The sequence below is a fragment of the Lithobates pipiens genome, unplaced genomic scaffold, assembly GCF_037356315.1.
Source record: "Lithobates pipiens isolate NorthernLeopardFrog02 unplaced genomic scaffold, aLitPip1_a1.2 Scaffold_3, whole genome shotgun sequence".
In the NCBI taxonomy this organism is placed as follows: Eukaryota; Metazoa; Chordata; class Amphibia; order Anura; family Ranidae; genus Lithobates; species Lithobates pipiens.
In genome coordinates, this window is record NW_027507790.1 from 238,350,636 (window position 1) to 238,376,355 (window position 25,720).

Consider the following 25,720-nt stretch of genomic DNA (forward strand, 5'->3'; position numbering starts at 1 on the left):
AGGATGAACTCTGGCAGATTATTTTATAGCAATGAATATATAAATGAAATGTGATCCATGATTTGCAGGTCAGATGAATGAAAGGCCTCCTCCATTCGTTGACCACTCTATGAATGTTTCATTCATAACAGTTATAGTACGGTTCCTATAGATGGAGGAGGGGAGTGGAAAGGGTAACTATAGTTGACACTTTTGATGAGTGCATTTGACAGGTCCTTCGGGCTCTATTAAAGAGGAAGTAAACCCTGATGGGTTTACTTCCTCTTTTTTTCCCTGCAAAGGTAAAGCATAATGGACTACTATGCATCGCATATAGTCCATTATGTGTCACTTACCTGACACAGGAGCCAGCGAAGTCGCCGCTGTCCCCTGTAGTCCGCCGCATCCATCTTGCTGGTGGCGTCTCGCAGCTCCGACGAATCACAGCGGCGAAGCCGCGATGACGTCACTCCCGCTCATGCGCACGGGAGTCGCGTCTTGCAGCTCCGCCGCTGCCATTCGGCGAAGCCGCGATGACGTCACTCCCGCGCATGCGCACGGGAGTCGACAAATTAGGCAAATCCATTCTTGGACTTGCCGCATTTAGTGCGCCTGCGCGCCGCTGTCTACGGCGCATGCGCCGTAGACAGCGGTGCCCATTTTCGGGCAAATATCTCCTAAACCATATAGGTTTAGGAGATATTGCTTGGACCTACAGGTAAGCCTTAATCTAGGCTTGCCTGTAGGTCAAAGTGGTTTGAAAGGGTTTACTTCCTCTTTAACCTCTGCCACACCAGAAAACGATGGCAGCAAGGATAGGTGGGCATTGGAGGATAGAAGATCTCAACTAAGGCAGCAGCACAAGAGACACATCATGTTGACCATAATGCCGCGTACACACGACCGTTTTTCCGTCAGAATAAACTCTGACGGTTTTTCAGACGGAGTTCCACTGAAACGGTGTTGCCTATACACGATCACACTAAAGTCCGATCATCTAGAATGCGGTCACGAACAACACGTACGACAGGACTAGAAAAATAAAGTTCAATAGCCAGTAGCCAATAGCTGCCCTTGCGTCATTTTTGGACCGTCGGAATAGCATACAGACGAATGGTTTTCCCGATAGGAATTGATTCCGTCGGAAAGATTTAAAACATGTTCTATTTCTAGGTCCATCCAAATTTTCGAAAAAAAAAAGTCAGCTGAAGCCCCCACATGATCGGACTATCCAATGAAATGATTCTGTCTGACTTTTTCTGCCGGAAAGTCCAACCGTGTGTACACGGCATAATATCTCTCAGTGCCATCTACTGACAGAAGGCAAAACTGGCAGCAAGGCTGAATTTAGGGAAAACAAACCAAAGACTACAAATTATTAGCTGACTACAGCCATGCAGCACTAAATTTAAAGACACTCCTGCTTAACCACTTCAACTCCAGAAGGTTTTACCCGCTTCCTGACCAGGCCATTTTGTGCGACACGGCACTGCGTCGCTTTAACTGATAATTGTGCAGTCGTGCGACACTGTATCCAAATAAAATTGACGTCCTTTTTTTCCCACAAAAAGAGCTTTCTTTTGGTGGTATTTGATGACCTCTGCGTTTTTTATTTTTTTTGCACTATAAACATAAAAAGACCGACAATTTTGAATAAAAAACAATATTTTTTACTTTAGGTCAATATATATTCTGCATATTTTTAGTAAAAAAAAAAATCGCAATAAGCGTATAATGATTGGTTTGCACAAGAGTTATAGCTTCCATAAACGATGGGATATATTTAGAGACTTTTTTAAAGTTTTTTCTAGTAATGGCGGCGATCATCGATTTTTAGCGGGACTGCGACATTGGAGCGGACAAATCTGACACTACGTGACACTTTTTCTGGACCAGTGACACCAATACAGTGATAAGTACTAAAAAAAAATGCACTGGTCGCTGTATAAATGACACTGGCAGGGAAGGGCTTAACAGCAGGGGCCATCAAGGGGTTAAGTGTGTCCCTGGGTGGTGCTTTCTAATTGTGTGGGGGGCGGATACACTGGAGGAAAAGAGAGATTGTGCTTCAGTTTAGCTGAAACACAAAGATCTCTCCTTTGCTCCCTGACAGATCAGCGGTTTGTCTTGTTTACACTGCTGATCTGTCTCTCCACAGAACGATCAGCGGGCCGCCATGGTCATCACGGCCGCCGGACTTGCTGATTGGCTCTGGCTGTGTCCAATCACAGCGGGAGCTGCGCATGCGTGCCCCTACACCGTGCGCACAAAGTCACGTACAGGTACCTGATTTTGCGCAGGCGGGCCGCCCTGCCACAGTATATGTACGTGGGGGGGGGGTCCAAAAGTGGTTAAGGCAGGGTGGCTATGGCTACAAACAATATTTAACCACTTAAGGACGGCAAGATTTTCCCCTTTAATGATCAGGCTAGTTTTTGCGATACAACACTGCGCCGCTTTAACTGACAATTGCGTGGTCGTGCGACGTTGTAACCAAACAAAAATGACGTCTTTTTTTCCACACAAATAGAGCTTTCTTTTGGGGGTATTTGATCACCTCTGCAGTTTTTATTTTTTGAGCTATATATAGCGATCAGTGCTATAAAAAAGGAACTGATTGCTGTATAAATGACACTGGCAGTGTGTTAACACTAGGGGACGATCAAGGGGTTAAATGTGTTCCCTATGAGGTGTTTCTAACTGTGGGGGGGGGGGTGGGACTGACTGGAGGAGGAGAGAGATCGCTGTTCCTAATCACTAGGAACAGACGATCACTCTCTACCCCCCTGTCAGAACGGGGATCTGTTTGTTTACATTGACAGATCCCCCTTCTGGCTCTCTGTGGAGCGATCGCAGGTGGCCGTCGGTCATCGTGGCCGCCCAACCATGCCCATCGTGCCTGTTATAGCTCTTAAAAGAGCTGACATACAGCTACGGCGATTTGCGGGAGCAGCCGGCTGGTCGGCAAGTGGTTAATATTTACCGTATCAAAAAAAAAACATTAAAAAAAATCTATTTTGTATTCCTGACCATAGGAAATAAAGAAAATAAACATGAAGCCCTTTAACATGCTACGGTTATAAATACATTGGCGATTCTAGTTTGCCCTGTTGTTTCTGAATGTGAATGTGAGATGACAGTGATTGATAGATTAGAGCACCTGCCAGGAGCAGGAAAAGTGCCTTGTGATTGCTAATGATAGAAGGCTGATACGCTGCACATGTCAAACACAGGGCTGGCTGCAGCTGTCAGGACAGGAGAATGTGGATAAACACAATGGGCTTACATAGAGATATTGGAAATTATTTAAAAAAACAAAACAGTACTTGCCCATAATAACTTGCACCCTGCAGGTATATCAACCTCCACTTTTTTTTAGTACACCTCCGTTATTAGAGGAGGATGGCAGCTTAGGGACTCTACTTTTTTTTTTTTTTTCACATTTTTTATTTAGGAAAAGAAGGCAGTTTCCAGAATATACAGGTGTCAATGGGACTCTACATTTTACAGAAGATTTTTTGTGTTTAAATTACATTGCACACCCAGTGGCTAAAATATTTTTGATACACATTAGGATTTATTTCACTTGCCATCTTCTCATCCTCCACCCTGCTACAATACGTGACTGTTGACTGTCTGCAGTTCAGTGCCACTGACCTGCCTTCTGCCTGCTCTATAGTACTAGTGAACGACACCAACACTGGTAATGCCGCTAAAGCTTTGTACACACGATCAGATTGTTGGCCAACAAGACCATGGACTTTTGTCCGACAGGCGTCGGCCCAAATATTTCTTGCATACAAACGGCACACAATTGTTGGCCAACAAATACGAACGTAGTGACGTACTACTTTGTTTTTCAGCTCTTTAGCGCCACCCTTTGGGCTCCTTCTACTAATTTAGTGTTAGTGGAAGTTTGGTGAGTGTTGATTCGCTCTTTTCATTTCGTGCTTTTCAGTTTGTTTCTGAACGGCCGTTCGTCAACCAGATGTGTTGCGGAATCGGAGGAGATAACGTGTTATTTATTATTTGCCTTGGAGTTATTGCTTTGACATTATGTTTTGGTTGAATAATTGATTTGGTATATTTTCTATATTTTTGGATGCAGAGAATGCACTTTTTCTATTGGCAGATAGCATGTCTAATTTTATTTGTTTGCACAATAAAAAATTGTGTAGAATAATACTTGGCTATGTGTTTTACTTCAAATGACAGTTTGGGAGTAGGCAGTTACATTTAAAAAAAATACAATGTAAAATTAACCATTTGCTGCCTGCCCATTGTCAAATGACGGCTGCAAAGTGGTTTCAAAATCCTGACCGGACGTCATAGGACGTCCTCAGGATTTTGAGCTGCTGCGCGCCCCCGGGGGCACGCATCGCGGCTATCGTTGTTGCGGGGTGTCAGTCTGACACCCGGCAACTACGATCTCCGTAAAGAGTCTCCGACGGAGACTCTTTACCATGTGATCAGCCGTGTCCAATCATGGCTGATCACAGTGTAAATAGGAAGAGCCGGTGATCGGCTTTTCCTCACTCGCGTCTGTCGCGAGTAGAGGAGAGCCGATCAGCTGCTCCTCTGACAGGGGGAGTCTGTGCTGATCGATTATCAGCACAGCCCTCCTGAGGATGCCCACACTGGACCACCAGGGACGCCACCAGACCACCAGGGATGCCCAGCACCAGGTATGCCACCCTAGACCACCAAGGATGCCAGTCAGTGCCCACAATAGATGCCAATCAGTGCCCACAATGGGCATCACTGGCATGCATTATTGTTTAGCACTGATTTGCATCCATCAGTACAAAACAATGCAATACAATGTCGCTTATCAGTGCCCATCCGTGCTACCTATCAGTGCCCATCCGTACCAACTATCAGTGCCCATCCATGCCAACTATCACTGCCCATCCCTGCCCATATGTGCCGCCTATCCATGCCCATCTGTGCAGCCTATCCATGCCCATTCATGCCGCCTATCCATGCCCATTCATGCCGCCTATCAGCACCCATCAGTGCCACCTATCAGTGCCACATATCAGTGCCCATCAATGCCATCTCATCAGTGCCACTTCATTGGTGCAAGCTCATCAGTGCCGCCTTATCAGTGCCCGTAAGTGCAGCCCCATCAGTGCCCATCAGTGAAGGAGAAAACTTACTTATTTACAACGTTTTGAAACTGAAACAAAAAAAACATATTTTTTTTCAAAATTTTCGGGCTTTTTTTATTTGTTTAGCAAAAAATAAAAACCATAGAAGTGATCAAATACCACCAAAAGAAAGCTCTATTTGTGGTAAAAAATTGATGAAAATTTCATTTGGGTACAGTGTAGCATGACCGCGCAATTGTCATTCAAAGTGCGACAGCGCTGAAAGCACAAAATTGGTCTGGGCAGGAAGGTGTTTAAGTGCCTGGTATTGAAGTGGCTAACAAGGGACACCAACATAGTTGTATCTTTGATCTTAAAAACTACGGGATAATGGTGTTGTGGTAACTTGCCCAAATAAAAAAAATAAAAAATAAAACATAATAATATTATTCTTGATATCACTAGAAAAAAAAAAGCCTTTGAAAATTAGTTTGCAATAACTCCATCAGTATCACCAGCAAAGCAGCTTCATTATTATCCCATTAAAGAAGAAGAGAATTGTGCGCTGCATTTCGAGATTTCATAATTTGCCGCGTCACGAATGTTAATTCTCCATTACAAATGTTAGTTTACAAGACTGGCCATTTCTGGTTCATCCTTGCTTCCAAGCATGCGTGTTTGTACTTTGGACTGTTGTCTGACGGACTTGTGTGCACACGATAGGAAAATCCGACAACACGTATTTGTCCGCAGAAAATTTTAAAACCTGCCATCCAACATTTGTCTGTGGAAAATCCGAAAATCCGTCTGATGGACCATACATACAGTCGGATTTTCTCCCAACAGCCTGACAATCACACAATTCCCATTGGAAAGTCCGATTGTGTGTACGAGGCTTAAAGCCCCGTACACGCGGACAGAATGTCGGGAGAATCAGCCTGTGTGAATGGCACCCTGTCAGAGAGAAGCCAGTTTCTGTTGGATGAGCATGCTGGGAAATCCAGCAGCCGATCGACTCCCGATTAGCACTCTCAGCCAATGGCGAAGAGCGCTGATCGGAGTGTTCTGACAGAGGGATGCCCCTGTCAGAACACAACAGCTTAGTGGGGGGATCGCTGTACTAACTTCGCTTAGTTCGTACAGCGGCTTCGACTGGAGCTGAAAGTTTTTTTTTTCGTTCAACCTGCTTGGTTGAAAAAAAAAAAAGTCCTAGTGTGTACCTGGCTTTAGGAGCACAATTGATGATTTGATTCTCTTTCCTTTCTTTCCGCTGGGGGGGGGGGAGCCTCCCCCTTACTGCTAGCGGCTATATCAACTGGCAGTAACCGTATGTAAAAAATCCGACAGATTGGTTGTACCAAAGTTGATCGATCGATCGACATGGGTACAATCAGCCTGCCCATACATGGATCAAAATTCAGCCAGTCGCTGCTGTACCAGCTGAATTTTGATCCAATCTATCGCCAGCTTAAGTCTAGGCTCTGCTAAACCAGAAGGGGATGAACACAGCAAAAGGCCATGTCCTGTAACCAAGTTAAAGAGGAAGTAAACTCTGATGGGTTTTGACTTCCTCTTTATTTCCCTGCAAAGGTAAAGCATAATGGGCTACTATGCATCACATAGTAGTCCATTATGTGTCACTTACCTGAAGGAGAAGCCTGCGATGTCCCCATCTTCCTCGCTAGCAGCGAGCGCCCATTCTTCCCCTTCTTCCTTCCTGGGCCGCGAACTCCGGCTCTGTGACTGGCCGAAGTTGCCTGACGTCACTCCCGCGCATTCACGGCATTACCCGAGCTAGAAACGGCACAGCATGCCCTTTCTAACTTCGGCGCATGCGCCGAAGAAATCACCGTACGGTGATTTGCAAATATCTCCTAGACCGTGTAGGTCTAGGAGATATTTCAAGCACCTACAGGTAAGCCTTAATCTACAGTAGGTTTACCTGTAGGTTAAAGTGGTCTGTAAGGGTTTACAACCACTTTAAATCTAAATCAGATATTTTAGATTTTACCCAGTCCTATCCAATGCCGCATAATAAAATATCAAATACAGGATTTATGGTGTTGGGTACTTACTGACCCTCCCAACTTATAAAGCGTTTATTCATGGCATGAGTCATAAATTAAAACCTGCATCTCATGGCCCTTAACTGGCACAGGAGAGGGCTGAAAGTGGCATTGTCCCACCAACTGGATAGACCATGAGACAAAACCAAGATTCTACTGGTTTATAGCTAAAGAGGAACTAAACTCTCTTAAAGCGGGAGTCCGCCGTTTTTTTTTTTTAAAGCCAGCAGCTACAAATACTGCAGCTGCTGACTTTTAAAATAATGTCACTTACCCGCCCAGCGCACCCGCGATGTCGGCACCCGAAGCCGATCTCTCGATCATCTCTCGGGTGCTGCCGCTGCCATCTTGGGTATGGGAATCAGGAAGTGGAGCCTTTCGGCTTCATTTCCCGGTTCCCTACTGCGCATGCGCGAGTCGCGCTGCGCAATAAGGATGGTCCCCGCTGTCTCTGGGATCCATGTGTTTCCCAGCAGGCAGCGGGGGACCTTCGGAAAGGGGCGTAGATTCTGCGGAAAGGGGCGTACCTTCTGCAGAATCTACGCCGGAAGTGGGTGCAGATACCTGTACTGTACAGGTACCTGCACCCCCTCCCCCCTGAAAGGTGCCAATTGTGGCGCCGGAGGGGGGGAGGGTTCCAATGAGCGGAAGCTCCACTTTAGGGTGGACCTCCACTTTAATCAATTTACATTATTTTGAATGCTTATGCTACTAGCCTTAGTAAGTAAATAGGAAAATATATTATATTTTCGTGTTTTAATTTTTTTACATTTTTTTTTTACATTTCTTCAGTTTTAAATCCCACACCACCTTCAGTTGTTTCCTTTGCCCAGGCCAAAATTATGTCATACATTCCAGGAGTTTTCAAGGGCATTTTTCTTTTAATTTAGAGGAGGGGTTTTCTCAAATCTGTTCCTGCCTGCATGCCTGAGCTAAGGGCAGATGGACTTCAGGAAGTAAATGCTACATGAATCATCTGCCCTTATCTAAGATGGCCACTAGACATGTGAAGAATGGAAAGATTTGTTTTGTTTCATTTATATTCATTATGTTACTAATTTTGTTTCCTTTTGGAATTTGTTTAATGTGGTTTTTCGAAATTCCAAATTTTTAGAGCAATTCCAATTCAGATTGGTTGAAAAATGATCGACCAATTCATATTCTGTGTGAAGAATAGCTGATTGTTAAGCAGCGGGCTGGGAAGCCGGCCGCTGAGGCCTTAACAGGCGATGAGTCATCAGTTGTCAGCAGGCTTCCCCACTGACAGCTGAAATGTAAACAAAACCCTTCGGGTCTGGTATGGATTCTAAGGGGAACCCCACACCAAAATAAAAAAGGGCGGGGGACAGGATGTGGGGGCCAGGTTCTGGGCCCGTAGACCCCCACAACCACTGTCAATATGGGGACAAGGTACTTTGGGACGGGGGGCATGTTGAGGGCATGTGATCTGTGGCATGTGGCCTGGTATGGTTTCCTGACCTGCCCGGGGGCATGCTTTTTTTTTTTGTGTGGTGTTCCCCTTAAAATCCATACCAGACGCAAAGGGTCCCCCACCCTGTTTTTTTTTACAGAATTTTCTATTGCCTGCATTGTTTTGTTTACATTTCAGCTGTCAGTGGGGAAGCCAGTGGACAGCTGATAAGTCATCAGTTGTTAAGGATGCAGCAGACGGCTTCCCGGCCCACTGCTTAACGACCAGCTATTCTTCACACAGCATGTGAAACAGTCGATCATTTTTCAACTGATCCAAATTCCAATCGCTCTGAAAATTTGGAATTGATTACAAAATGAATAACCTTAGGAGTTTCAATTTGTATGCAATCAGGCAGGCCCTTGCACTACATGGTTTTGCTAAATCTGAAGGAAAAAATCAGCAGAAAATCTGATAGTGTGTATGGGGCTTAAGAGTTAAGAACTTTTTTAAAGTGGATCTAAACCCAGTGTCATCCTTTCTAAACTACTGCCATCCATAGGGGTTATCTATAAGGATATACATGCCTCCTGCATGTATCTTTACCTGTCCGATGTCTTCCCTCTGTCTGTTATGAGAACCGAAAAACTGCAGATTCTGTGGGTGGGTCTGTTGTATGGAGCTCGGTGGGTGGCGTTGTGAAGTCAGTAGACTCCCCGCCCACCTCTACACTCCCCTTATCAACATGCATTTTTTCCTGTGTATTTCTTACACTGAACTTCTGCTATGAACTCTAACATCCAGTCAAAACCCAGAAAAGTCCCCACATGACTTCAGCATGCCCAATTATGCTGAGGAGTGGAACATCCAATCCTTGCCGAGCAGCAGAAGAAAAGAGTGGGGGGGTGGGGGAATTAAAAAATAATGCATGTCTCTTAGGCTAGTACTCGAGATATGTAAATCACCTGTCACTCACAGCAAGGGGGGAGGATTTGACAATTTTTTTCTCTGTTTGTCAAGATTTATCTCACTGAACAATAAAAGAGGATTGCTCAGAGCTGGATTAACTCTTTGTGGCAAGACTGGGCTCAAATGATAGGAAATCTTATACTCTACATTATGACATAAAAAAAATAAAAAATAAAATTTGGGTTTACATCCACTTTAAGCACTTTTTTTCATCCGGGTTGAATGGATTGAATTGCCACACTCAGCACACATAAACAGCAACACACCAAAGTGCAGTTTAAACAAAGTATCACAATATTACAAAATTGCTACATATCTGGTCAAAAACAGCCCTTTGTCAAGAAAAGGTTTAGGCCTCTTTCACACTGACGTCCCGTTCAGGCCCGCCTGTCAGTTTTTCAGGCGGACCTGAACGGGTGCTCCATAGAGGTCTATGGAGCGTCGGATGTCAGCGGTGACATGTCCGCTGACATCCGACCCGCTCCGATCCGAAAAAGTGTAACGGAGGAAAAAGCTATTTTTCCATCCGTCTGCGGATCGGATCGGGTGACGACGGGCACTGCGGTCCGTCATCATCCGATCTCCCATAGGGGAGAGCGGCGCTGTGACAGGTCCGTCCCTGCGCAGTGTGCAGAGACGGACCTGCCATCTCCCTGCTCAGCGGGGATCGGCGGAGTGATCCCCGCTGAGCAAACGGACATCCACGGGGCGGATCAGAACTGATCCGCCCCGTGTGAAAGGACCCTTAATGTATTTTGTGTTGAACTTCTGTTTGAAAACGTCTCTTTTTTAACTGCCATGTGTCGTCTTTTAATGGTTTTATATATTTTTATTTCATAATATATTTTCAATAACATTTTTTATATTTTTTGCAATAGTTTCTTTACAATATACATTGTCTTTGTTGAAGAGTGCAATAATGAAGAAAATAAAATTTAGCAGCTAATAAACGTTTCTAGTGTCCATTCTAGGTTATACCTTAGTACTTCTCTCGCTGCTCTCTATCAACTTAAATTATTTAAAGTGTATCTAAAGGCATAATGTCTTTTTGTTTTGGGTGTATTTTTCTGGTCACCAAATCAGAAAAATAGGGGAAATCCAAAATTGTACAGTTGTTACCAGAACGAGGGTTGAGAAAAAGTCTTTCATTGGGGACAAATGTTTTGGTGACAATTGCATCCAGCTGGAATCAAGTTTGCAGCTGTGGAGAGCAAAGAGCAAGGGGAGTATTGGTAGTAGGGGTGCAACGGATCGTCACCGATCCGTGATCCGAACGGGTCGCCCCACTCGGATCGGCACATGCCTCAATCCACAGAGCACTCCGCGGTCTTGGCCTTAGGAAAGGCTGTGGCTTCGGCCTAGCTCCGAAGCGGCGCCCATCTTTCTACACCCAGGCCCTTTACAATGTAATCGTTCCGACAGAATGATCACTTGTAAACAAATGACGTCGGTTCCTCTCTCCCCACTCTGTACTAATCTGTACAGTTAAGGGGAGAGATCGGATGGAAGCAGCCATCCTTCCATACCCTGCCAATACTCTGCAATACCCTGCAATACTCTGAAATACCCAGCAATACCCAGCAATACTCTGCAATACCCTGCCAATACTCTGCCATACCCTGCCAATACTCTGCCATACTCTGCAATACCCTGCAATACCCAGCCATACTCTGCAATACCCAGCCATACTCTGCAATACCCAGCCATACTCTGCAATACTCTGTGATACCCAGCCATACTCTGCAATACTCTGCGATACCCAGCCATACTCTGCAATACTCAGCCATGCTAAGCTGTACCCAGCCATACTCTGCCGAACCCAGCCATACACAGCCATGTTCAGCCATACCCAGCCATACTCAGCCATGCTTAGCCGTACCCAGTCATACTCAGCCAATATTACAGTGGGGGAGATTGTGGATATTACAGTGGGGACTATATGGTGGTGGAATTTTCACAGGTTTTTGCAAATTCAATTATTATTTGCTGATCCGAAAAATGAGCCGATCCATGACTCTGATCCGAGGAACGATCTGATCCGTGAGTTTTTTGATCGGTTGCACCCCTAATTGGCAGATTATCATATCTACTTAATGACTGCCCTATAGCAGATTTACTGCTACAGAGCAGCCATTCTATGCAGATTCATATATATATATATATATATATATATATATATATATATATATATACGTGATTCTGCACTTCCGCCTGGAAAGGGGGGGACGTGCGCACACCGCTTCTGCTGTATTTAGTCACAGTAGAACCCAATCAATGTGTGCCAGCCGATAGATGTTCGCCGGCACCCCCAGATATTAGACACGCAGAATGGAGCTCTGCCTATGTAAACAAGGCTGAACTCTGTTCTGTCAGCAGGGATGTGATGGGTTTTCTTTGCACAAAAACACTGGATAGGCACACATTTACCCCTTTGATCGCTCTAAATGTTTAACCTCATCCTACCCAGTGTCATTAGTCCAGTGGCAGTGCATATTGTTAGCACTGATCACTGTACTGTCACTAGATCCTGCAAAGTGTCAAAATGGTTAGTTAATGTCAGATTGACCGCTGCAATATCGCAGTCCGGCTAAAAATCATTGATCGCCGACATTACTAGTATAAAAAAAATTTTTATTCCAGTATATATTTCATAATTTGTACCACCTCAGCGTAATTGGGCATGCTGAAGTCATGTAGTTACTTTCCTGTCTTTTCACTGGATGTTAGAGATCATAGCAGAAGTTCAGTGTAAGAAATACACAGGAAAAAATGCATATTGATAAGGGGAGTGTTGAGGTGGGCGGGGAGTCTACTGATATCACGACTCCACCCGCTGAGCTCCAGACAACAGACCCACCCACAGAATCTGCAGTTTTGCGTAAACCAATCAATATGTACTTATTGGGATTTTTATTTTTTTACCAAAAATATGTAGCAGAACACTTATTGGCCTAAATTTATCAAGAAATTTAATTTTTTTATTTTATTGGATATGTTTTACATCAGAAAGGAAAAATAATTTTTTTAAAAAGGTTTTAAGTGTAACAAATAAAAGATGCAGTGGTGATCAAATACCACCAAAAGAAAGCTCTATTTGTGGGAAAACATTTATATCAATTTTATTTGGGTACAGCGTTGCATAATTGTGCCATTGTCATTTAAAGTAGCGCAGTGCCATATAGCAAAAAATTGTCTGGTCATGTAGGGGGGTAAAACTTCCGGAGGGCAAGTGGATATAGCATTGATTATCCTAAATGTGAACAACAGTATTCAACAATTGTTGAACTAGACACTGGCCAACTGATCGGTTTGGGGGCCTCCAGAAGACATGAGGTCATCATCAACTGATCCAGCTGTTTGAACAGTCATCTTAGGTCTATGTGTACCCTTAGGTCTTGCATAGATGGACAAATACAGATTGCAGTTAGCTTGCATTTGATAATGGTTTGAGATGCTTCTGAGTGCCGATTGAGTTCTTTCATAGGTACTTCAAGGCTTCTGCAAGTTGTGTTTACATTCTTATTGATTGTATGGAGAGACTAGCCCTTACCTAATACTTGCATACAAGTAACCACTAGTAAGAAATCTACAAATATTTCTACGATCTTAAAAGTGTGAAGAAAGAAAAAAAATGGGAAGATGGCGGGACCATGCAGAAAGCACAGTGCGACTTGCGCATGCGCAGTAGGAAACAGGGTGTGAAGCCTCAAGGCTTCACTTCCTGTTTCCCTTACTGAGGGTGCCTGCACCCCGGAGCCAATGAATGGATTGGTTTGGGGTGCCAACATTGCGCGATACCTGGACAAGTAAGTGTCCTTATATTAAAAGTCAGCAGCTACAGTATTTGTAGCTGCTGAAGTTTTCATTTTTTTCCCCCAGGCTGGAACTCCGCTTTAAAGTAAAAAATATCCCAGTGATTGTATTGCCCCATCTCCCCCCTTTATACTTATCTGAGCCCTATCTTGATTCAGTGCTGTGCCCGTCTGCAGTGGCTCTCTCCTCTCTGTTAACAGAGGCAGCCATTGGTCCTGCTACCATCAATCAAGTCCCGTGAGCAGAGAGGGGGAGGAGCTGAACTGAGCCCTACTATGTGTTTCAATAGACGCACACGGCCAAGATCGGGATTGAGCCTACAGGTGTGCCCTCCTTGCAAACTGCTTGCTATGGGGGCACACAAAGAAGAAGAAGAGCCAAGAGAACAACGGGGGACTCAAGAAGAGGGGGATTGGGGCAGATCTGTGTAAAGCCATTGCAGGGAAGTGAAACATGTTTGTTATTTATTTTTATTTTTTTTAATTATTACCTTTATGGATGCTTTAAGGAGTGATAACCTGTGTGGTAATCTTTGTGAATTTACTTTGGTTTTATTTGAAGGGCTTACATTGAGTTTGGCAGTGTTATAATCACACTGGTGGTAAAAAAACAAATAAAACCCTATGTAGAGAGAAGGCTAACTGAGGCATATAATGCACCTCGAATTACATAAGCTTTGGTATCAAGGAAATAATGGCCAGACAAGAAAACAGAGATTGTAAATTGAGGTCGGGATGTCTAAGAAATCAAATTCTCCAAACAGCTGCTTGAAAGGATCACTGACAGATTTACGATCCTCTGGAATCAGGTCACCAGCTGATGCAAACTCTTACTATACAGGCTGCTGCTTCAAGCTGGCCTTAAAGGGTAAGTTCTCTCTTTCATGGAAAATGAAAAAGGTGAACTAACTTGAAATATCCTGGCCACCCCTCTAGACCCCCATGCACATACACTATATTACTAAAAGTATTGGGACGCCTGCCTTTACACACACATGAACATTAATGGAATCCTAGTCTTATTCTGTAGGGTTCAATATTGAGTTGGCCCACCCTTTGCAGCTATAACAGCTTCAACTCTTCTGCGGAAGGCTGTCCACAAGGTTTAGGAGTGTGTCTATGGGAATGTTTGACCATTCTTCCAGAAGCACATGTGTGAGCTCAGGCACTAATGTGGGTGAGAAGGTCTGGCTTACAGTCTCTGCTCTAATTCATCCCAAAGGTGTTCTATCGGGTTGAGGTCAGGCCAGTCAAGTTCCTCCACCCCAAACTTGCTCATCCATGTCTTTATGGACCTTGCTTTTTGAACTGGTCCAAATCATTTGGTGGATGGGGGATTATGGTGTGGGGTTATTTTTCAGGGGTTGGGCTTGCCCCTTAGTTCCAGTGAACGGAACTCTTAAGGCGTCAGCCTACCAAGAAATTTTTGACAATTTCATGCTCCCAAGAGTCCCAACTTTGTGGGAAAAGTTTGGGAATGGCCCCTTCCTGTTCCAACATGACTGCGCAACCGTGCACAAACATCTAGTCCATAAAGACATGAATGAGCAAGATTGGGGTGGAGGAACTTGACAGGCCTGCACAGAGTCCTGACCTCAACTCAATAGAACACCTTTGGGATGAATTAGAGTGGAGACTGCAAGCAAGGCCTTCTCGTCCAACATCAGTGCCTAACCTCACAAATGCGCTTCTGGAAGAATGGTCAAACATTCCCATAGACACTCCCAAACCTTGTGGACAGCCTTCCCAGAAGAGTTGCAGCTGTTATAGCTGCAAAGTGTGGGCCAATTCATTATTGAATCCTACAGACTAAGACTGGGGTGCCATTAAAGTTCATGTGCGTGTAAAGGCAGGTACTTTTGGTAATATGGTGTAGCAGTTTTGCAGTACATCTTAATACACAGCCCCAGAATGAGTATCCATCATAATGCTCACAAGAGCTCATTGGTTTAGCGCAACCATATGACCAACAAGAAGCGATCCTTTCTTCCAGGACACCTTACTGAAAGAAGAAACTTCAGATGCGCTTCTCATTGGCCAACATGGTCACATGGCTGCTCTGACCAATAAGAACTTGCCCTTGCGAGCATTGTAATGGATGCTCACTCTGGGGATGTGTTCTGCTGTGGTGTATAGACAAGTACACCGGTAGGATAAGGCATTACAGCCGCTATGCGCAGCGGATCTGGAGGGGTGGCCAGAATATCTGGAGTTCACCCTTTATTTTTTTGAGAAAAGGTGTACTAAAACTTTACTGGGTTCATTCAATATTTTGTGTGGCCACCATTATTTTCCAGCACTGCCTTAACACTCTTAGGTATGGAGTTCACCACAGCTTCACAGGTTGCCACTGGACTCCTCTTCCACTCCTCCATGACGACATCACAGAGCTGGAGGATGTTAGAGACCTTGCGCTCTTCCACCTTCTGTTTGAGGATGTCCCACAGATGATCAATAGGGTTTAGGTCTAGAGACATGCTTGGCCAGTCCATCACCTTTACCCTCAGCTTCTTTAGCAAGGCCGTGGTTATCTTGGAGGTGTGTTTGGGGTCGTTATCATGTTGGAATACTGCCCGGCGGCCCAGTCTCCAAAGGGAGGGGATCATGCTCTGCTTTAGTATGTCCAGGAAAATGTTAGCATTAATGGTTCCCTCAATGAACTGTAGCTCCCCAGTGCCGGCAGCACTCATGTAGCCCCAGACCATGACACTCCCACCACCATGCTTGACTGTAGGCAAGACACACGTGTCTTTGTACTCCTCACCTAGTTGCCGCCACACACGCTTGACAACATCTGAACCAAATAAGTTTATCTTGGTCTCACTAGACCACAGGATATGGTTCCAGTAATCCATGTCCTTAGTCTGTTTGTCTTCAGAAAACTGTTTGGGAGCTTTCTTGTGCATCATCTTTAGAAGAGGCTTCCTTCTGGGATGACAGCCATGCAGAAAAATTTGATGCAGTGTGCGGCGTATGGTCTGAGCACTGACAGGCTGACCCCCCCCCCACCCCTTCAACCTCTGCAGCAATGCTGGCAGCACTCATAAGTCTATTTCCCAAAGACAACCTCTGGATATGACGCTGAGCACGTGCACTCAACTTCTTTGGTCAATAATGAAGAGGACTGTTCTCAGTGGAACCTGTCCTGTTAAACCGCTGTATGGTCTTGGCCACCGTGCTGCAGCTCAGTTTCAGGGTCTTGGCAATCATCTTATATGTTTATTTAGAGCAACAATTCTTTTTTTTGAGATCCTCAGAGAGTTCTTTGCCATGAGGTGCCATGTTGAACTTCCAGTGACCAGTATGAGAGAGTGAGAGCAATAACACCAAATTTAGCACACCTGCTCCCCATTCACACCTGAAACACTAACGAGTCACATGACATGGGGAGGGAAAATGGCTAATTGGGCCCAATTTGGACATTTTCACTTAGGGGTGTACTCACTTTTGTTGCCAGCGGTTTAGACATTAATTGCTGTGTGTTGAGTTATTTTGAGGGGACAGCAAATTGACACTGTTATACAAGCTGTACACTCACTACTTTACATTGTAGCAAAGTGTCATTTCTTCAGTGTTGTCACATGAAATGATAGAACCAAATATTTACAAAAATGTGAGGGGTGTACTCATTTTTGTGAGATCCTGTAAAATATATGTGTAGACTCTCATCACTCTTGTAAAACAAGAACTTTACATGTCATTCAAATAGCAAAGTGAGAGGGTGTGACAGACCCGACAGGCACAGGGGCTTTTAGAGGGGACTGCAGGGTAGCCTACTGACTATGGGCCCTGGCATTTGAGGGAGCTATAAACATTCAGTAAGATGTCCTGTTACATAATGCAAGATGATATTTCATTACCACATTTAACAGTTAAGGAAACCATGATGCCAACTTGAAACTGAGTGAGACGATGGAAGTGAAAAGAAAACTCGTAAACATAGGCCCCATAAACACTATTAGATTTTTGTCTTCAGATTTACCCAAACCTTGTAATGCAAGGGAACTGTCTGATTGCATGCAAATTGAAACTCTTAAGGTTTGACCTCATATTATATGGTTTTGGTAAATCTGAAGACAAAAATCTGCAGAAAAAATCCAATAGTGTGTATGGGGCTTAAGACAGCCCTGTGTCTTCTTGAATACTGATGCCAGACTGTTTTGGGGTGGACTCCTTAACTAATCAAGACTTGTTCAGGTGCCTGGCTGTTGATTAGCTTACTGTTAATTAGGTCACTGTTTAATTAGGTTATTGGTAGCTGCTATCTGTTCATTAGATGTACTGTTAGATGTACTGATGATATTACTGTTTACATTTTGCATTGTTTAGGATAATGTGATGGAGCTCTTATTTGATTTTGTGTGGTATATTCTGAGTTTTCACTAAAGAGTTCCAGTTTGCACCTAAGCTAGTGTCACCTAGTTTGTGAGTGCAGTTCTCAGCTATAATACCTGTTTCCAGAGTGGAAGAAGCTGTATTTTGGCAGAAGCACCCAGGCAGGGTGCTAGGCGGTCTGTCATAAAGGGCATCTATTGATTTGTCATGCAGGAACTAATCGCTGTAAAGACTCACTAAAATGTTAAGGGAAGCCTCATTAATTCAGTAAAGTATGGAGGGAAGAAGTGACTGGAGGGCCCATGTTAGACTAGCAATCCTGTGTTTGGCGACAAATTACCAGGAACAGTATCGATAAGAGATCAAAAGAAACCACTAACCTGACATCATCAAGTGGTTATTTAGTAATCTTGTTGCTAGCCAGTTCCCACCAGCATCACTATCTCTAGTCTGACATGAACCTAATGCCCAATGACCATATGTTGTTATTACACTCTGCTACGTTCTGTTTTTATCAACATTGATCTAATATGGAACTTGTTATATCTCATTCCAGTCCTAAGGATAATTCTCCTGTGTCCCTCGCCATTGTACAGACCAGTAAGAAGGACCAGGGGGTGTATCTCTGCACACTGAAGAACATGCATGGAAAAGTGACAACGGAATTTCAACTTACATCTGAAGGTAAACATGTGTATTTAGTATGTAGCACCTCCCTGACACCTCATAGGCAGGATAGCACCTCCAGAGGCTAGGGGCGGGCTAGCATTTCACCCCAGATTTGAGTCCTAAGGGCTAAAATGAGAAACTTAGAAAAAATATTGGGCACCAGTCACTTGGCATTGTTTTATTGCAGAGCGGTTAAGGAAGTGAGGGTTAGGGGCCCCAGACACTGTAGCAGAGCACTTTAGAGACTCTCCAGATTAATGTCCAACTTTACAGTGTCAGAACCTTTAAGCCGACCCGACAATACAGTAAGCACGTTCCCTAATTTCAGTGCGTCCTATAAGTGAGTCACAGGCCATTCTAAGAGACCAGCCTTCTTCCTTGGCCTCCTTGCAGGGATCCTCCCCTGGATCTTCTCCCTGGCACAGCTTCCTCCACACCAGGCAGAACAGCTTCAGAACAACTGAACAGCACACATTGGGCCCCAATACAGGCTAATAGGCCTAACAGCAGAGCTCCATCCAGCAGCACCGCAAATCAGCCTAGGAAAGTGAGTGAGCACATGGCCTGTCCCGAATTATATATATATATATATATATATATATATATATATATATATATATATATATATATATATATATATATATATATATATATATATATATATATCCCAGCATGCACCAGTGGGAAAAAATCTCTTACTTGATTGGCTGAAGAAAATATAATTATTCATAACTTAGTTTTGTTTGGGAGGGCTCATACTATGACCAGTGGTGCAGGTGATATCTACTGGTGAAAAATCACAGGCCAACTTAGGCCTGGTTCACACCTATGTGTTTTTATGCTGTTTTTTTCAGAAATGCACTACAGTACATTTAACATGATTCTCTATAGGACATGTTCACATCTATGCTTTTTTCAGCTGCTGCATTTTTGGAAAGGGTCAGGGACTTTTTTAAATGCAAAACAGTGCATTTTTGGTTCAATAGACTTCAATTGATATGCTGCAGAAAAGCTTGTAGTATGTTTTTGATGCAGTATTGGCCAAAATAAGCATAACAAAAGCAAAATACATCAAAAACTGAATTGATATAAAGTTTCTGGACTAGAGATTTTAAACCACATTATATGTGGAAAAAAGGAAGGCGTTGAATGTCTGTTTGATGTAGGTGTCCTCTTTCATGCCTCTTGCAAACCAGTTGTCCTCTTTCTCCAAAATGTCCAGCTTACCATCCTCAAAAGCATGTACCTTTACCTTAAAGAGGAGTTCCACCCAAAAGCGGAACTTCCACTTATACGCTTCCTCCCACCCTCGGGGCCACATTTGGCATCTTTCAGGGGGCAACAGGGACTTGCTTTTGGCAGGTGCCCTGCTATATAAATCCTGTATAATAAATAATAATATTAATAATAATCATTAATCAATAATATGTAATAACTGCTCATCGTTAATCAGACCTTGCTTTTATTTCCAGTGTTGGAGCAGCTGACACGTTATCAGGATGTAGAAGGTAATGTGAATAGCATGGAATTACTGCTTTGATATTGTTGCCAACATATGTACAATTACTGTTGCTTGATGTTGTTTTATCCATTTAGAAAAAAAGTGATAAAATTATATTTTATATTATATGATATACTATATTAAAGCTGAATTTAGGGCACCGAAACTTTAATTTATTTAAATTGTTTAATAGCCACAAAGGACATAAATCCACTTTGTGTGCACCAAATACCTTTGCATGCTCAGATATTACCTTGTAAAAGTAACAGTGACATCATCACTGTGTTGTACAAAGCCTGTGCAAAGAGCAGAGTTGTGGGAGGGGCCTAGTAGCTCCACCTTCTACAGGCTGCCTGCACAGAAAACCACAGGAGGGGGCGGAGACCAGACCAGTCACTCTGCACAAGGAGAGAGAGCAGTAGTGAGTGGTCTTTATTACAAGAAGTTTCTTCACAGAGAGGAAGTCTCACCCTGTATTACTGCACAGATCTGGAAGAAATACACAAAGCACACCAAGGTTCAAGGAAGGATACACACTTCATAGGGACAAGGCCGACGTTCCAAGGATATGGAGGTCCCCTTTTTCTCAGTGACAGGTTATCTGGAGACTAGGTGCATTTATGTTCCCAAAATATTGGTTTCAGTTGCAATTTTGGAGTCCTGGCTATTCTCTATGTTTAGGAGTTAATACCTGACTGAGGTTCTAACCTAACTAAATAAAACATTTAGCTTGATTTGGGAATTATGAAGTTAGGTTGGAAAAAGAAACGTCCATTGCATTCCACCAAAAGACAAAGCAAAAATGAAAACCTACAGCTACAGAAACCTAAACCGACAGTTTATCTGGGAAGATGAAGTAAAAAGTAAAAATAAAGTAATAGTCCAATTTGCTCCAATAGAGATATGGATCGGACTTGATTTTCCAGTACATGCCACAGATACGTGATTGGATTGAGATCTGGCAAATTTGGAGGCCAAGTCAACACTTAGAAGTCACCTTCATCCATTGCTCCATGATCCACCTCTGATGCTCGTATGCCCAATGTGGGGGTGCTTTTGACTGTGGACATGGGTCAGCAAGTGCACGTTAACCAGTCCGTGGCTACACAACCCCATATGCGATAAATTATGATGCACTGTGTGTTCTGACCAGGGCTTTTATTCTCAGAGAATAGGTACGGGAACTCCCCTTTTCCGAGTCTACCCTTGTCTATGCCCCGTACCTACCTCCAAGCACTGTTCCTTGGTGCCACCCCATACCTACCTCCCAGTACTGCCCCTTTTAGACAATACAGAACCAAGTAACATTTGTACAGTTGTATACATTTTGTTAACGATAACAAGAAAAGCAGTAAAATAGATCCCCTGCGCCATAAACAATAGACCCCACTTCCCCAGCAACAATAGATCCCCCAAGCAACAACAATGGACCACCCACAACAAAATATTCACCCAGCTGCAATAGACTCCTGGCAGCCAGGATCATAGACCCCTCCCTCAACAGTAGATCCACCCGTCCCTCAACAGTAGACCCCCCCCCCACCAACAACTGACCCTCCCTCAACAGTAGATCCCCCCCACCAACAACTGACCCTCCCTCAACAGTAGATCCACCCGTCCCTCAACAGTAGACCCCCCCCACCAACAACTGACCCTCCCTCAACAGTAGATCCCTACCACCAACAACTGCCCCCCCCCACCCTCTGCAAAAAATACATCCCCCACAGCAACAATAGTATGCCAGGCAGCCAGCATGAATAGACACTTCAGCACACCCCAGCACCCCTTTCTCATTACATGCAATCAGTGTCAGAGGGGCCAGAACTGCGTTCCCCCTGAAAAGAAAGCCCTGGTTCTGACACCTTTCTACTGGAACCAGCATTAACTTTTTGGGCAATTTGAGCTACAGTAGCTCTGCCATTGGATCGGACTACACGAGCCAACCTCCCCCTGTGCATGCCATCAATGGGCCTTGGCCACCTATGACCCTGTTGCCAATTCGTTGCTTTTGCTTCCTTGGACCACTTTTGGTGAGTCCAGACCACTACAGACCGGGAACATTCCACAAGAGCTGCAGTTTTGGAGTTGACCCAGTTGTCTAGCCCAGGGGGTCTCCAAACTTTCTATACAAAGGGCCAATTTACTGCCCTTAAGACTTTTTTGGGGGGGGGGGGGAGAAAAGGTCCAGATGTTAGTGGAGATAAGCAATGTCCCATCTTTGGTGCCAGTAGAAGTTGTGCTCTATCGTTGGTGTCATTAGGAGGCATTTTGCCCCATTATTGGTGTCATTGGCAGGAATCATGCCCCTTCCTTCATTGGGGTCAGTGGGGGGAAATTATACCTCACTGTTGGATTGTCTGGAGAAGAGACGAGGATATGATTTAAATTACAAATACCGTACTGGTGGCCCCGCAATAGGGATAAAACCTTTTTCGCTGAAGGGAATTTAACAAGACTCGTGGACACTCATAGAAGAAAAGACGTTTAACCTTAAACTATGTAGAGGGTTCTTTACAGTAAGAGCGGCAAGGATGTGGAATTCCCTTCCGTAGGCGGTGGTCTCAGCAGGGGGCATCAATAGTTTCAAGAAACTATTAGATAAGCACCTGAACGACCACAACATACAGGGATATACAATGTCATACTGACATATAATCACACACATAGGTTGGACTTGATGGTCTTTTCTTTTTTGATCTCACCTTCTATGTAAAATAGTGCCTCAAGGGCTGGATAAAAGCATGCAAAGGGCCCCATCTGGTCCCAGGGCTGCAGTCTGGAGACTACTGGTCACATTGACTAAAAATCATTACACTAGCCTGTTTTTTCTGCTTTCAACACACCAACTTCAGGGGCAACATGTTCACATATTGCCTAATATATCCCACCCACGTTCAGGTGCCATTGTAACGAGAAAATCAATGTTATTTATAGATATTTATTGGTACCATTGCACATAATTAGCAGACTGTAGTAATGCCACCTTATGATCCGGGGGGGGGGGAAAAAGACACATAGACAGAACCGTAGCGCTGTCACTTGGTATTTATAATCCTCAGCTCAGCGCCTGCTTATACGATCATTGATTCCAAGTATGGCATTGCCAGGGAATGAATCATTTTTGGGAAAAGACACGGAGAACAGACACTCGAGGTGGGTGATGAGGACACTCTGTTCACTAGTGCAGAAAATGTCCTTCGTCTTGTCTATAATTAGATGAATGGTTCACCCAGTTTACTGCAAAGATGAAAGCTAATCATGCTTTTGGACGGCTCCGCAACTCCCCGGTCCTGATGGACAAATAATATTCCGGAGATGTGTTATCAAATTTGCCTGGCAGAGATTGTCACCTGTCACCTTGTAAAAGGTCCTTTGCTTCTCCTCTCCAGCTGATATCGCTAAATCATCTTAATCAAGGGCAACACTAGTGACGTTAAGGGGGATGTGAACCTTTAATTGGATGACATTTAGTTCCTAAAAGCACTAGTGTGTCGTAAACAATCGCCGTATTTTTTCCTAAGAAAATACAGTTTTTGCCTTTTTTATTTTTCTTTATAAATTTTTTATTATCCTTTCTTATATTTCAATACAGATGATCTGCAGACTCTTTTCAGCCACTCACTGTCTACATTTACTGAAAGTAGAACTATAGGCCAAACTTTTTTTTCCCCCATTTGGATAGAGCAAGGGAGGATTATAACCCCTGTCAAATTTTTTTTTTTGTCACCTGTGCCCCGTTTTGGAGATTTTCCTTCACTTCCTGTCCCATAGCCAAACAGGAAGTGAGAGGAAATCCCTGGGAATTAAAGTGGTTGTAAACCCTTAAAACCACGTTGACCTACAGGTAAGCCTAGATTAAGGCTTACCTGTAGGTCCAGGAAATATCTCCTAAACCTACACGGTTTAGGAGATATTTACTAAAAGACAGTGACAGCTGTCTACGGCGCATGTAGGTGCACTATCGCCGTTAGCGGCATGCCGCTGCTAACGGCGATATGCCGTTAGTGGCGGCTCCCATGCGCATGCGCGGGAGTGATGTCATCGCTGCTCCGGCGCTGTGAGTGGCCGGAGCAGTGATTCCCGGAAGAAGATGGACGCTCCGGACTACAGGGGACAGCGGTGACTTTGCTGGCTCCTGTGTCAGGTAAGTGACACATAATGGGCTACTATGCGATGCATAGTAGTCCATTATGCTTTACCCTTGCAGGGAGACAAAGAGGAAGTAAACCCTTCAGGGTTTACTTCCTCTTTAAGGGCATTCCTTAGGTACCCCTCAGTCACCAGAGCTAGTGTTCCCATTGGAAGATTTCCTGTCTTTTACTTTTCTGGGGACAACCCAAAATTTGGGATTTTTTTTCACGTTCACTTTCAATGATAATGGTAAACAGGACAAATAGAAAGGGTGAATCTCCTTTAGGCTGGATTCACACCTATGCAGTTTTAGTGCTTTTTGCATTTTGCAGATTTGTACTACAGAACGTGTTCCATAGGAAACCATGATACATGGACTGTAGTCCAAATCTGCAAAATGCAAAAAAGCACTAAAACTGCATAGGTCATGAATCCAGAATAACGGGGGTACAGGCAGCCATAAAAACAAATACGGGGGTCCCTGACTTACAAACGCCCGACCTACGGACATCTCCTACTTATGAACCGGGCGCTGCGGGGACCCTCTGCCATTTTGCTCGGACATCGGGCGGAAATCGGCCATTCTGCGCATGCGCGGCCAGACGGAGCCTTGGAAAATTATGGAAAACCTCGGAAATATCAGTAATTTGCCACGCAAGTGCAGAACGGCATTCGACGGGACATCGGAAATGTCCGTAATTGTTGTTCTGCGCATGCACGGCCGACTTACGAACATTTACGAACTACAAACAGGAGGACAGTCCCTAACGGGTTCGTAACCTGGGGACCCCCTGTAGGTGTTCAAATCCCTCTGCACCCTATCCAAACCAAAAAAAAATATTATACTAAATATTAGTGAGTGGAAATCCCTGCAAATTAACCACTTCCCATCCGGGCCAATTCTGACCCTTGCACCTACATGTAAAAATCAAATTTTCTTTTTTTTATAGAAAATTACTTAGAACCCTCACACATTATATATATATATTTTTTTAAGGAAAGGTCCTAGTGAATAAAATGGTGGGTGTTGCAAATTTTTTTATGTCACATTTTTTATGCCACACGGTATTTTTGCAGCAGTTTTTCAAATGCACTTTGTTTGAAAAAAACACTTTCATGAATTAAAAAAAAAAAACACTTAAGTTAGCCCAATTTTTTTGTATGTGAAAGATGATGTTACGCTGAGTAAATAAATACCTAACATGTCAAAATTGCGTCTGTTTGCAGAATGGCAAGAAAACTACAGAGCTTAAAATTCTCCATAGGCAACGCCTTTACAGGATACCAGTTTAGAGTTGCACAAGCGGCCTGGTGTTAGGATTATTGCTCTCGCTCTGACGTCTGCTTACATATGTATGCGGGAGTAACGAATGCATAGTTAGTCAAGTTGAAAAGACACAGGTCCATCTAATTAAACCAATAAAAAAAAATAAAATAAAAAGTCACACTTTTATTTATTAATTTTATTTTATACACAATAATTTTTCCACGCTTTTTTTTTTTTGGAATAACTTTATTTCTATCACAAGGGATGAACAACATCCCTTGTGACAGCATGGGCCGTGACAGGTCCTCATGCATGTGGGAGTAACGAATGCATAGTTAGTCAAGTTGAAAAGACACAGGTCCATCTAATTAAATCATTAAAACATTTATTTTTCAATTACACTTTTATTTATTTATTTTTATTTTATACACAATAATTTTTCCCCAAATCTCTCCTATAGTCTCCCATGCAGCCGATCAGACACAGATCA

At 43.7% G+C, this 25,720-nt stretch overlaps 1 protein-coding gene across 2 annotated transcripts in view; it reads left to right on the forward strand.

Moving 5' to 3' along the window:
- ALPK2 (alpha kinase 2) overlaps positions 1-25,720 on the forward strand; it is a 155,812-nt gene that overhangs the window by 66,843 nt on the left and 63,249 nt on the right. For both annotated transcript variants that reach the window (XM_077462921.1, XM_077462920.1), the window contains exons 4-5: positions 18,219-18,346; positions 19,804-19,839. In XM_077462921.1, the coding sequence (XP_077319047.1) occupies positions 18,219-18,346; positions 19,804-19,839 (164 nt within the window). The remainder of the gene's footprint in view (positions 1-18,218; positions 18,347-19,803; positions 19,840-25,720) is intronic.